General features: G+C 37.9%; 1 protein-coding gene across 3 annotated transcripts in view; it reads right to left on the bottom strand.

Moving 5' to 3' along the window:
* Positions 1-15,000, bottom strand: part of LOC122793408 (serine-rich coiled-coil domain-containing protein 1-like) — a 1,745,065-nt gene that overhangs the window by 384,266 nt on the left and 1,345,799 nt on the right. Inside the window, exons 4-5 of one of the 3 annotated variants that reach the window (XM_044061388.1) lie at positions 10,738-10,799; positions 9,792-10,174 (exon numbers count right to left, since the gene is read on the bottom strand). The exons of 1 other annotated variant lie outside the window; for it this stretch is intronic. In XM_044061388.1, coding sequence (XP_043917323.1) covers positions 10,147-10,174; positions 10,738-10,799 — 90 coding nt within the window. In that variant the 3' untranslated portion in view covers positions 9,792-10,146. Of the gene's footprint in view, positions 1-9,791; positions 10,175-10,737; positions 10,800-15,000 lie in introns of those variants that run through there. One more of the 3 variants, XM_044061390.1, reaches the window with a different exon arrangement.

The following is a 15,000-nucleotide window of genomic DNA, read 5'->3' on the forward strand; positions in this document are numbered from 1 at the left end:
TAGATATATATATATATATATATATATATATATATATATATATATATATATATATATATATACACACATGTACATATCTATATCTATCTATCTATATATATATATATACTATATATATATACATATATATACACACACACACACACACATTTTAATTTCATGCATGTGGAAAAATGTTCCATATCAGGAGTACAGGGATTACTGCACCAAGAAAATATATTTAATTTAATGACATTTCTTCTTTCTTGTTTGCATCTTCATGTGACTATATATAGTACTGATTTTGAGTCATAGCTTTCTCTTCTAATAGTACTCCGTATGGCTTCAACAGTTTAGCTTTTAATTCTTGGAAATAGTCCATACCGTGATCTTTGTTTCATCTATATGTTTAGTATTTCTAAATAATATCAATCTGCTTATTATCTTCAAATACAGTGTAACATATGCCAAAATATGATATGGTTCACACACCTTAGCAGAAGTTAAAAATCTACAATTATGAGATATGCATTTAAGTTGGGTAATCTGGTTTTATATTAAATTGCATAATAAATGAAATACATGTTCAAGATCATGGCATCAGTATGTGTCATATATGTGTTATTTAAGCAATTTTTTTTTCAGTCAACTTCAGTTGACATTTTTCTTAGATGGTTTCAGTTAAGGCAAGTGTTTTAATTTAATGGGGCTACACTTTTTATTACAAGTTTTTACTCAAAAAGATTTTTTTTGCTTTTGGCAGTTTAAAACCTGCTAATAATAGTGTTTACACTGGGTACCAGATTACAAACCATTCTTAGAAGCAAAGCAGAGCAGACAGCCTTTGCCATCCTACTGTTATATGGTAATGGTGATTGGCTGAGTCCTGTGCTGGATGACAACTGGAAAAGCCCTATCATATGGTAATGGTGATTGGCTGAGTCCTATGCTGAACGACAACTGGAAAAGCCCTATCATATGGTAATGGCGACTAACTGAGTCTTATGCTGTAGGACGATTGTAAAAGCTGTATCATATGGTACTGTTGACTGGCTGAGTCCTATGCTGAATGATGACTGGAAAAGCCCTATCATAAGGTAATGGGGACTTCCTAAGTCCTGTGCTGAATGACAACTGGAAAAGCCCTATCTTATGGCAATGGGGACTGGCTAAGCCCTGTGCTGAATGATGACTGGAAAAGTCCTATCATATGGTATTGTGACTGGCTAAGTCTTATGGTGAATGACGACTGGAAAAGCTGTATCATATGGTACTGTGGACTGGCTGAGACCTATGCTGAATGATGACTGGAAAAGCCCTATCATATGGTAATGGGGACTTCCTAAGTCCTGTGTTGAATGACAGCTGGAAAAGCCTTATCGTATGGTAATGGGGACTGGCTAAGCCCTGCGCTGAATGATGACTGGAAAAGTACTATCATATGGTAATGGTGACTGGCTGAGTCCTTTGCTGAATGATGACTGGAAATGCCCTAGGCTTTACACTGATGGATGAGATAACTATGTTGTAGATTGTGTTACTTCTTGCCTGAATCCTTTTGGAATCTAGTTTAGTATGAGGCTTCCATAGCATTGAAAATTGCCCAAAAAAGTGATATATTGATAATCGATACTTTAATTATTGTATGGTATATTAAAACGACCTGCTGCCCGAATTGCAAACTTTCAGTGGATGCAATTGGCAGAGCTGATGAGCTCCCAGCTGCGAGTATGACATGCATGAATTCACTTTTGTGCCTTAACTTTGGATTTCAGAGTGCCATCAATTTGCATCCTGCTTTAAATGCCAAATGACCTAGTTGTGGCTCTGTTGATAATGAGTGCATGGCAGTGGTAACAAATGCATTTTTTGATCATAGGAGTTTTGTGAATCCTTGTATGTTCCAGATTTAGAAACTATGGATTAAAGAATGTTAGAACAGGCTTCGTCAACACTATGTCATTAAAATGTTCCACTCATAAAAAGCACTTATGATGAATTCTGTTTTTTTTCTTGTCATTCACAAAGCTTACACTGTTCTGATGTTCTTCGTGTTTCACTGTTGCAGTCATTACATTTGGGTAATCTGCTGGCAGGTTGCCCTCAGTCGGCCTGATTAACAAAGTCTTGGGTCCTGCATCAGTTGCTGTCCCTTCTTCCATGATGTCAGGTCATGAGGGGTATAAAACATGCAGCCAATGCCATTACATCAGTCTTTCCTGCTGTGCAGTGCCCGAAGCAAAAGCAGTTCACAAGTGATGATCGTCCGACTCCTGAAATTTTCTTTTTCGAGTTTCAAAACCAAAGTCTTCATCTTAAAGCTAAGTACCCCATTGGGGAAACTTTTTCTTGCTCCTTACCGATGTCAGTAAAAGTTAATAATTGCATTACTTGTGGAAAGCAAATACCTCATAAAGAATTTCATTCGTAATGTATTCCTTGCCTAGGCTCTGACCACGACGTACCTTGCTGTCAGTTGTGTGCTTTATTTAATCAGCACACTATCTGTCGTTGGTATATTTTTGCCTCTAAATATTTCAGTTCTTGGTTTAATTATCCAGAAATGTCATCGGTTAGCCATCCGACTACCGGTATTCCATAAAAAATGCAAAGATAAAGACAGAGACAGGCCGTCGAGGTCCAAAAATGCTGACGACGCTTCTCCTAAGCCAGTTGCCAGTTCGCCGGTACTCAGTGAGGTGCTTTCGCAGCCCCTGATACCCCGTAATTCTGATTCGCAGGCCTCTTCTGAGACCCATTTGGAGTCCGGTATGCCGCGAGATACTTCAACTATGGAACCCGTGGATGTCTCTACCTTGGAGCTGCTGTGCAGGCACCGGCTTCTGAGGGTGTATTCAGGCCTACAGACTTGCATATTAAATCTACACTGCCTTCTTTACTAAGGCCTAAATCTCGATCCATGTCTGAAAGACCGACACCTAGGCCACATGCTCAGGCCCCTATGCCTAAAAAACAAATAATAAAAATGTCTGAAGACCTAATTACTTTAATCAGGGGTAGTCAACCCCCCCCCCCCCAAGAGGCCTAGGGCTGATCTTGATTATGATTCTTCTGATCAGGATTCTGTTTCTTCAGACTCTTCTGCTGACCTGGATTTGTCCATTCCTACTTATGATGATTCTGATGCAGAGGATTCCATTCCCTCTGCTTCCCCTCCTGAGGATTTTTCTTTTGGGGAAACTTTACATACTTTAAGGGAGCATTTACACTGGGAAAGTCAGGAATTTTCTGATTCAAAAAAGAGGCTTAGGGATTTCCTTCTTCTACCTCAGCATAGGCCTTTGGCTATACCTCCTGTGCTAGACATTGTTGATGATGTGTTCTCAGAATCCAGTTTGGCCCCTGATTCCCTGCCTCCGGCTCCTAGTAAACCTGACAGATACTACAGGGTTCCTGAGTCCCACAAGTTTCTTTTCAAAAATCCTGTTGCAGATCCAGAAACTATTTCTCAGGGGCCCAATGGCATTAAGGCTTCTACTGCTAAAAATCCTACCCCTTTTGATAGAAACTCCAGGGCGCTGGGTAGATGGGGTAAAAAGGTTTGTACGTCTGCAATCTTGGCAATCAGAGCTTTAAACCGCCAATTTCATATGTTAAAATATCAACAGCATATTACTGGACTGCTTAAACAAAAATGATGTTGATTCCTGACTGTGTGGAAAATAAAGATTTACAGGATTTAATGCATTCTGCTGAACAAGTTGGAAAACATACTTTGCAATGAGGTTTTAATTCCTTAGAGGCCTCAGGGCTGCTGTTACTGGGTCTGTACTTAGAAGGCATGCTTGGCTTAAGGAGCAATCTTTGCCTGATCATGTTAAAGCTAAATTGTTGGATGCTGCTTTAAATCAGGACCACCTGTTTGGCAACAAGGCTGAAGAAGTTCTTAAAAAGATGGAAGATAAAGCTAAATCTATGCAAACTGTTAAAGATTTTTTGCAAGTGCAACCTCCAAGATTTAGTAGGCACTGGCTTACTAAGAATTGGTCCTTTCCAGTCCCTTCCAGGTCCTCTCAAACCAAACCCAGACACAGCAAAAACACCAGGTTTCAGTCCCAGGGGACTCTCAGAACTAAGCAGTGGGGGGCCTCCACTTCCAAATCTGGAAATAACAAGGCACCCCCCCCCCATGGTAAACAGTCTCAATGGCTTCCTTTTAAAATTCCCAAGCACTTTCTTTTGACCACCCCTTAGGGGGGAAAGATTGCTCTTCATGCAAAGATCTGGGAACTCATAACCCAGGACAAATGGGTTTTAAATATAGTGTCCCAGGGATGCAGATTTCATTTCCACACATTGCCAACACCAAACGGGTGGCCAGACCTGCCCCCCAAATCAGTGGGCAGAGGCTCAAAAACAAGTACTTTCCCTCTTAAGCATGGGGGCTATTCAACTGGTACCAGAAGAGGAAAAGGGACAAGGTTTCTACTCCAGGCTTTGTCTGGTACCCAGAAAAGACAAATCATGGTGTCCAATCCTGGACCTGTCTACTCTAAACACCTTTCTGGAGATTCCAAAATTCAAGATGCTGACTCTTCACCAATTACTTCCTATGCTAGGAAAAGATGCCTGGTTGGCAACACTAGATTTAAAAGAAGCATACCTGCACATCCCAATCAGGGAATCTTGCAGAAGATACCTACGCTTCAAAGCAAGCTACTCGTATTATCAGTTCTCTGCACTGCCCTTTGGCTTGTCTACTGCACCCAGGGTATTCACAAAGTCCCTGGCTCCAGTTATTGCATTTTGCAGGCAAAGAAATATTCAAATATATCCATACCTGGACGATTGTCTAATTCAGGCAGAAAACCAGGGCATACTTTTAAATCAACTGGCATTTGTAAAAAGGGTTCTAACTTGTCTGGGGTACACCATAAATGAAAAGAAATCACAACTGGTACCCTGTCAACAAATTACATTCCTGGGTGCAAGCTTGAATACAGCTGCCCAGATGGCTTTCCTCACACCAGAAAAGCAAATTCATTTGGTAACTTACTTCAGACAAGTGGCCACAAAAACCTTGCTATCTGCAAGACAAATACTGCAAGCCTTGGGGTTCATGGCCTCCTGCATTCTTCTAATTCCATATGCAAGACTGCATATGAGGAAACTACAGTGGTATCTAAAAAGTCTATGGAGTCAACATTATCACAGCCTGGAAACAATGATTCCTATCATACCTTGCCTATGCCTGGAGTTCCTATGGTGGGCAGAGGCCTGCCACCAAAACAAGGGACTACCATTCACACTACCCCCTGCCACCCACACCCTAACTACAGATACATCAGACTATGCATGGGGGGCTCACCTGGCAGGGAAGTGCATCCAGGGCAAATGGAACCCAAATCAAATGCACCTACATATCAATCAAAAAGAAATGTTAGCTGTACAGAATGCACTGACAGCCTTCAAGGACTACATTCTTCCAGGACAACTAATGATAAAGACGGACAACACCACAGTTATGTGGTACATAAACAAGCAGGGGGGTACACATTCCTACCCCCTCTGCAGACTAGCCATGACATTGTGGAACACAACCTTGAGCTACCAAGTGCACATACAAGTTCAATTCCTGCCAGGAAAATTGAATACACTGGTAGATGGACTAAGCAGAAACCACATGAACCCACGAGTGGAAACTGGAACCAAGGATTTTCAACATGTTAACAAGTGAATGGGGGAGCCCAGACATAGATCTATTTGCCTCCCCACAGAACTACCAGTTGGACAAGTTTTGCACAAGGACTCCCCACAAACAAGCCTGGAAAGTGGATGCTCTGTCCTTCAGATGGAAACACCTATCAGTCTACGCCTTCCCCCCACTGCCTCTGCTCTCCAAAGGTCTACTAAAAGTCAAACAGGACAAACCAAGGATGATCTTGATTGCTCCAGACTGGCCGCGCCAACACTGGTACCCCCTCCTGCGCAGTGTGTCACAATTATCTCCATGGCACCTGCCTCAGAACACCTTCCCTGCTGTCTCAGGAGGAGAACCAAATTCTGCACCCTCAGCTTCCAACATTGAACCTTGCTGTATGGCTAATCACTTAAATTCACCCTTATCATCCCTCAGCAAATCTGTCATGGCTGTCATCTTGGAGGCAAGGAGACCTAGTACTAGAAAATCTTATGCTGACAAATGGAAAAGATTCTGTGCCTGGTACCAATCTCAAGGGATGAGCACAGTAGCACCCAATTTACCTCAGATTTTGCAATACTTAACTGAGATGCTTCACAAGGGCCTATCTTTTTCCTCCATTAAAATCCACGCCTCAGCTATTTCAGCTCATTATAACACAGAACCTCCCCTCTTCACTCATCTTCCGCTCAAGCAGTATCTCAGAGGAGCAAAAAACTTGAGACCTCCCAAGAGAGCTCCAACCCCTGCCTGGGACCTTAACTTTGTTTTGGAGAAACTCATTCTACCTCCTTTTGAGCGAGCTGCTACTGCAGACTTAAAATTTCTTTCTTGGAAAACAGCCTTCCTTTTAGCAATCACTTCAGCTAGAATGATATCTGAATTACAAGCCCTTATGGCAGTGGAGCCTTTCACCATCTTTCATGCGGACAGGGTATCTCTCAGAACCAGTCCATCCTTCATGCCCAAGGTTGTATACAGTGTGGCTCTTAATCAGTCCATTCATTTGCCAACCTTCTTTCCCAACCCACAGAACAAAGGGAAACGGATTCTGCATTCCTTGGATATGCACAGACAACTTAGATTCTACTTGGACAGGACTAAATCTTGAAGAAAATCTGAACAACTGCTGGTAGCATTTGCTGCGGGGCAGAGGGGAAGGCTATTTCAAAACAAACCATTTCTAAATGGATAAGCCATTGCATTAATTTCTGCTATAAGCACCATGGAAAACCTATCCCCAGGGGATCAGATTTCATTCCACCAGGGCTGCATCTACTTCAGCAGCCTTTCTCAGAGGTGTTCCTACCAGGGACATCCTAGAAGCTGCTACCTGGAGTTCAGTTCATACTTTCACCAAGCATTATCACTTACCTTTCTTCTCTAAATCCAGAGCTGGCTTTGCCACTGCTGTCTTGCAGGGCCTTATATCTGGCCCTAATGCTGTATAAAATCCTCCTCCCAACCATAGCTTTGGGAATCTACCCAAATGTAATGACTGCAACAGTGAAACATGAAGAACATAGTGCAGTTGTGTACACGTAGATGTTCGAGTGTATTCACTGTTGCAGTCCTGGTTACCCTGCTTCCAGCCCCCTAACTTTTTCTGGCTATACCTCTACTTTCCTTTACTATGCTTAAAAGCATTTTTGGTGTATTTCCTTTTTGTTGGAGGTATACCTTTGTGACTTTATATTTATTTGCTCCCCATTAGCGAGGCACCTGACATCTGGGGCAAGAAAAACTGATGTAATGGCATCGTCTGCATGTTTTATACCCCTGACTACCTGACGTCATGGAAGAAGGCACAGCAACTGACACAGGACCCAAAACTTTGTGAATCAGGCCGACTGAGGCCAACCTGCTAGCAGATTACCCAAATCTAATGACTTCAACAGTGAATACACTCAAACATCTACATTTATGGTAAGTGTACACAACTGTACTTTCCTGTGATACATAAACTGCTATCAAGAACATTATTCCATTACCTCTATATGTCAGAATATTTTTCTGTGTAGTCAATCGTATTCAAATATTTCCTCTGGAACGCTTACCCCTCAATCTCTTTCTTTCTAGTCTATCCATATGTCTTCTTTGTTATCATCCTCCTTCTGTGATCTAAAGTGATGGCAAAATCAAGCACTTTTTCCTTATTATTCTTTCTTAAATGCCCCTGCCTTGTGTGACCCAGGCTCTGAGATCTTTACTTGTATCTTTGCCAGTCCTCTTTGGTTCTTTTAATAAAAATATAACTGGTCTGCTTAAGTCTGTGGATATGTTTTTTTGTTAACAATGTCCTAGTGTAATGCAGACAAAGAATAAGATATGTCACAAGTACTATGATTATAATTATTATTATTATTATTGTTATATGTCAGTACTAACATCAGCAGTATAAGAAGTGCAAGGGCCTTTCCCACAATTATGAAAAATGAAGAGTGACTGGAAGAGACATACAGTGAATTTTATAACTTTCTGCATTGCAATCCAAACAATTTTACAGGAGGGTCATCAGCCTGCTTAGACCTCCTTATGTGAGGGTCATACCTCTCAACTGTACAGATTTTCAGAGAATGTCCAGATTTTTTTCCTCGTATTTTGGGCTATTTCTTGTGAAATTGTGTTTTTCTGGCAAATCATAGGGGTTTGAAGTCAGAAAATAATGACAGATATTTGAGTTTCCCTTCAGACGATTATACTACCACAAAGCCTGTTATTCTATCAACTTTCTAAGTTTGTAAGAGTAATATTTAAAAAGTGTCAGTATTATGGTACCTTTGCCCCCCCCCCCATTATTTACATCTTGCTTCTTGCTGTAAGAGTTTGAGAGGCATGTATAGGTCTGTACCTCACACTACAGCTACTTTATGCAGGTTAACTCTACTACCGCTCTGCTTGGAGTAAGAAAAGCATTTGAATATCCCCAAAATTTGACTTAGGGTATAATCCCCTTTTTTGAACAAATTATGCCACATTTTAAAACAATGTGTGCAGAGGGTAGCTCACTACTTCAAGCACTAACACAACTCCTGATTCTAACAGAAAGGCTTTAGGAAACCTCAGACTCATCATGTCATCATACAATGTCGGAATCCTACACTCAGTTCCAAACCATAGTTCAGGCACATGGCACTAAGTGACGTGGAAGTTTTTACATAATCTCATTGAACACTGATGTACAGAATAGCCATTCTAGTCACTGGGCTTATACAGTACTACACCCACTGCAACATTATTCTGGAACTCACACTTCAGGCATCATCTGGCACCCAACCAAAATGCCAGCAGTATGTGCTCACATGTATAGATGGAGCTGTACTGAAGCCTGTGCTGCCTTGAAAGAAAGTGAGAACCACTTGCAAGAGCATTAATGGCCATTAGTACAGTAAAGACCACTTTATGCACATTCTTCATAAAGCATCTAGCTGCCCTCATGCAGTGATGCACCAGGACAGCATACCATTCTTGTAATACAGAACTACATACTATATGGATGACAAAGTTTAACCTGTCGTACACGCACTATTCTGACCAAACTACAGGTGGCATGTGGGACCAGGCACATTCACGAACCATCTGGAGCTATGCTGTAGAGTCAGCCACATTTACCCTACTCCACAAATGGAATTATTTTACAAATGTGTTTGTGAAATCCATTAGCTATTCTGGGTGCAGCATGTTATGTACAAGGAAGTCATCCTGGCACAGTGTCTTGATTTAAGTAGTTGTACTCCAACCCCTAGTACGACATTATACCTGGGGCAGAGCCAGTTTTATCAGCTGCAGTAGGGTTGAAAGATGGCAGTAGCCCTCTGGTATGCTACCCTAGAGCTTTTTGAATTTTGCATTTATTTCCTCTGTTCTACAGATTACAGCTTCAGCCCTTGCGCTTTCAACAGGACACCCTGTGCTACTGTTCTTGTTTTGAATTTTTTCTCTTTCTTGATCCAGCAAATTGTATTTTGACTTTTTGTCTGTCTTTCCCGCAATGTTAGATCAGACTGCCACTTCTGACCGCAGTATTGCCAAAATATTTATTAATATAAAATAATATAAATAAAATGTGAGCATGTTCTCTGAAGAAAGCACCTGCATATCCATTCTATGCATCAACCAAGCAGGAAAAAAATAGGACTTAAAAAAAAGATTACATTATAATGCAGTCTTTATTGATGCTACTTTTTATACAAAAATATTGCTTTGTACAAAACTTAAAAATGTTGCTTTTGATCCTGAGATGTCAAAGCCAGTCTTTCTCTGCCAACATTTTACATGCGATTGCTTTGCCAGAGGTGTGTACCATCTAGGCATCTTCTTACTTATCTGACAGTTATCGAGATACTCTTAAATATTTATGAGGCATTGGCATCAAAAGAATTCAAAAACAAAGTTGGGTACAGACAGTTTAATTATATTACAGTAAAACCGTTTACATATATGTGCATCATTTTATTTTTCACTTCTTTAAATTATAATTGGAGACATTAATGTTCATTTTGAATTCATTTTTCTCCATCACTGCTGCAGTTCCTGAAATGGAAGAGGAAAAAATGTGTTACTATCCATCATTGCACATGATATACTTTAGTGATATAAAATCTGTTATAGGCAGTAACATTAAACATGCAGTCACAGTTATTTATGAAACACTGTTAAATTTATGACATTAGATTTAATATGAACTTTCAGGCTATTTGGTTTGTACCAAATTCATTAAAATCTGCATGGGTTTCACTCACTCAATGGATGCTCTGACCATTTACTAGATGAGATTACAGCAATACATATGTATTATATATTATATGTATTATATGTATAATATGTATAATATGACATGATGTTTTATTCACAAAAATGACATCTGTGAATTTCAGCAGATAAAGTAAATACATGCGAGCATTCTTGGAAATGAGGCCTAATATGGAATTAGACAAGCAACAGAACATCACTGTTTTGATAACATTGTCATTCCCTTTAAGATGGACATCCACAGGAATTATTAGCATACATGCAAATATGAAAAGACATTTTAAAGTAAAAAGGCTTGGGAGTAAAGCCAAATTGAACTTAGAATTTAACAGGTACTTCAGTACCTGATTTTGTATGGCTGTCTGCATTTCCAGGGGTCTTCTGCCTTGGGAGGATCGCTGAGCTGCTAGAGAGGTAGACGAAATCTTAGAAGTTCCAGTTTACACGCAAGCATCATGCAACACCTTATGTATGGAGTATTGAAACACAGCGACGTGTAGTTTAACCAGTATACAGTGTGGAATCTGAAGATTTCATACATTCTTAATCAACTAGAAAAATTAAACCTTGTATTTACTTACGTATATTACGTTTAGAATGAAAATACAGTCTTCCCTAAATTATGTGATATTATAGCTAAAGATAATCTATACAAAATGTAATTCAAGGAGAAGTAAAATATACAAATATACATATACTAAGATACATGCATACGGGCATCTGCCATATTTATGTGTGTGTGTGTGTGTGTGTGTGTGTGTGTGTGTGTGTGTGTGTGTGTGTGTGTGTGTGTGTGTGTGTGTGTGTGTCTGTGTGTGTATGTGTATGAGTACATGTGTGTATAGCTAGATAGCTAGATAGATAGATAGATAGATAGATAGATAGATGGATAGATTGATAGATAGATAGATTGATAGATTGATAGATAGATAGATAGATAGATAGATAGATAGATAGATAGATAGATAGATAGATAGATAGATAGATAGACAGAAAGATAGATAGATAGATAGATAGATAGATAGATAGATAGATAGATAGATAGATAGATAGATAGATGGATAGATAGATAGATAGATTGATAGATTGATAGACAGATAGATAGATAGATAGATAGATAGATAGATAGATAGATAGATAGATAGATAGATAGATAGATAGATAGATAGATTGATAGATTGATAGACAGATAGATAGACACATAGATAGATAGATAGATAGATAGATAGATAGATAGACAGAAAGATAGATAAATAGATAGATAGATAGATAGATAGATAGATAGATAGATAGATATAGATAGATAGATAGATAGATAGATAGATAGATAGATAGATAGATAGATAGATAGATAGATAGATAGCTACAAAGAAACTTAGATATCATTTCCTTTTGCATGAACCTTTCAGTGATACAAACACTGGAAAGTTCTGGACATTCATTTCAAATATAAATTGTTACTGGCTAAAATGTTCCTCTTTACATAACTATAAGCTCATGTCACAGTCCATCAATAGTTTATTGTCTGTACTAGCATTTATACACACTAAAATACACTCATAGATGAATTCACCACAAGTTCACTGGTTAGCACATTTATAGCATATTTTTGTAATTTCCTGGAGAATAGGAGGCATTACAATGGTACAAAAGGAACACAAAACAGTGGGTAAGTAAAACGCACTGTGGCCAGTATGTACTGATTACAAAAAAAATAGTAGCCATGTCTTGTGTCGCCTTTATCTCTCTAAGAAAGTATTCCGAATCAGTGCTGCAGTATACTATCCTAAGCCTAAGGGCCATCAAACATTCATTTAAATCCATTTCCTGCAATGTTCCAATCAATATATATATATATATATATATATATATATATATATATATATATATATATATATATAGTGCTTGACATATATAAACATGTACAGCACTTTCACAAAAGATAAAGACGATTACCTTCAAATTCATTTGAGTAATTCTTTGATGCAGTGCCAAAAGTGTCCTGAATCTTATCCGAAGCAAAATGTATTTTTTACATTTTAGCATTTATAGCTAGTTCTTTATGAATAAAACTCTTCTGGTTAGATAAATACACATGACCTTAAAATGTTTCATAAGTGAATAAAAGGAAGTGAAATCCATGGAGATATAGATGTAACATGGCTGATGCTTAGGTCTAGTAAAAAATCTGAAAAAGTAACGGTCTCAGCAATAGTTAGTGTGTTTGTTGAGTAATGTAATTAATGTAATGAAATATATTTAGATCAAACATAGTATACCATGCTCTCTCCACAAAAACAAGCTGTGTTCATATTTATATGCACGTATGCATACATTCTAATGGATATGTATACAGACACCACACTTAAATACACTACCTACTCATGGAGGTAGGGATTATAGCAATAACCCACGCCTGGGTGTGGGTAATGCTGGATTTACCCACGGTTGGTGTGGTTTGGTCATGAGGGCGAAGGCTGAGTGGCCAAACAAAGACAACCGTGGGTAAATCCAGCATTACCCACACCCAGAAGTGGGTTATTGCTATTATGCAATGACATTATTTAAGAAAAGAAATAATTATTTTTCTTAAATAATGACATTGTATAATGCTTCCTTGCTGCCCTTCCGCAGCTGTCTGGTATTCTGCGGCAGTTCTGATGTACTGCGAATGCGTATACTTACGCAGTACATCAAAGCTGTGGGCAAAAGCAATGGAGAAAGCAAGATCTCCGTTGCTTTTTACAAAGTGTCTTGCTATGTTAAAGGAGTTTAACATAGCGAGACAGCTTTAAAAAAAGCAACGGAGATGCTCCATTGCTTTCTTTAAAGCTGTCTCACTATGTTAAACTCGTTTAGCATAGCGACACAGGTTGTAAAAAGCAACAGAGATCTTGCGTTCTCCGTTGCTGTAAAAAAAAAAAAAAAAAAGAGTTATACTAATGGAAAAAGTCCGGGTGACCGGACCTTTTTCCATTACTATAACTCTGATTTACAATGTGCACGCTGACCAATCAGCGTGCACGCTTTGGAATATTAATGGGGGGTCGTTGTATAATATACATTAACAACCTGTTAACATTTATTACATGTATATAAAATATTGAGTAATATATTAGATAAATCAGAGTGAACTCAAGACAAAAGGGTCTAAAGTGCTATATTAACGTTGTCAAGTATATTTACAACTTATCATTCTGCAAGAATTTTATAGTCAAAGTAAGGTTACTAGCTTAGGGGAAGGAATGCCCTTATCATGTAAATATTTCTTATTGAAGTATTTCATCAGATAACATTTATGGTTCTTCAATCACTATTTTGGTATACTGGATGACTGCTGTCTAGAGGCATGCTGGGCAATTTGATTAGGTATTTAAACTGGCAAAATTAATCTTCCTTCATTATGTTGGATGTTTTATAATGGATTTCAACAAGTTTTACAACCATTTAGTTACATTTAGTGAATAATACTAGTGTTCTTATACAGAAATATATATATATATATATATATATATATATATATATATATATATATATATATATATATACATCACTCTACCTTTACATATATATATATATATATATATATATATATATATATATATATATATGTATATATATATATATATATATATATATATATATATATATATATATATATATATATATATATATATATATATATATATATATATATATATATATATATATATATATACTATATATAAATATATATGTGTGTGTGCATGTGTATATATATATATATATATATATATATATATATATATAGCTAGATATAGATATAGAGATAAAAAACTGGGTGCTTGTGTGAAAACATGCTTCCTTGATGTGTTAACATCTTTATGATAAGACTGCATAGGCCTGCTCCACATGCACTCACTGTTCGACTAACTGCTAGATTTTAAAAGTGGAGAAAACACACTCAGATTTCCTAACTAATCTATCTGTTGATGTTTCTGCTTTGACTGATACTGCTTGGTGTAGTGTAGAGGCTATTTTGGATTAAGTAAAGATGATACAAGTGAATGTTGGACTAATTGCTGCAGGTCCTAAGTAACTTAACTGATTAATACCTATGTAATGTGAAACGTCACACCTCTAGCAACCTACACACACCATTGCATTCCAGAGCAATTTCTGAAAAATCAACTTAAAAAGCATAACATAAACAAATGTAAATATTTATGAACAATAAAACCTACTAGAAATGTACAAATAACAATGTTACCATTAAGTATCCTTTGCAGTGAATAGTCAGTGCACTCCTAGTCTTTCCATAAATACTATAATATATTACAAAGTACATAAACCCAGAATGGTATTTTTGCTAAACTTTTACAATTATCACACCATGCAAACTCTAAAACCTAACTGTATAACCTGCATTGTTAGAAAACAATGTCTTTTTTTCGAACACCTTCCACTGAGCTGCACAGAGCTGAAGTGAGGTGACCTGACTTGAGGGGATTTGTGCACTCACAAATGTCTCCCTATTATTAGTCCCCCACCCCACTTTAGTTCAGCAATGGTCATTATGGGAGATAACAGAATGATATTCCTTCTATTGCCAGGCTTATATCACTTTA

This window comes from Protopterus annectens, chromosome 2.part0 (assembly GCF_019279795.1).
Source record: "Protopterus annectens isolate FY-2018-M chromosome 2.part0, PAN1.0, whole genome shotgun sequence".
Classification (NCBI taxonomy): Eukaryota; Metazoa; Chordata; order Ceratodontiformes; family Protopteridae; genus Protopterus; species Protopterus annectens.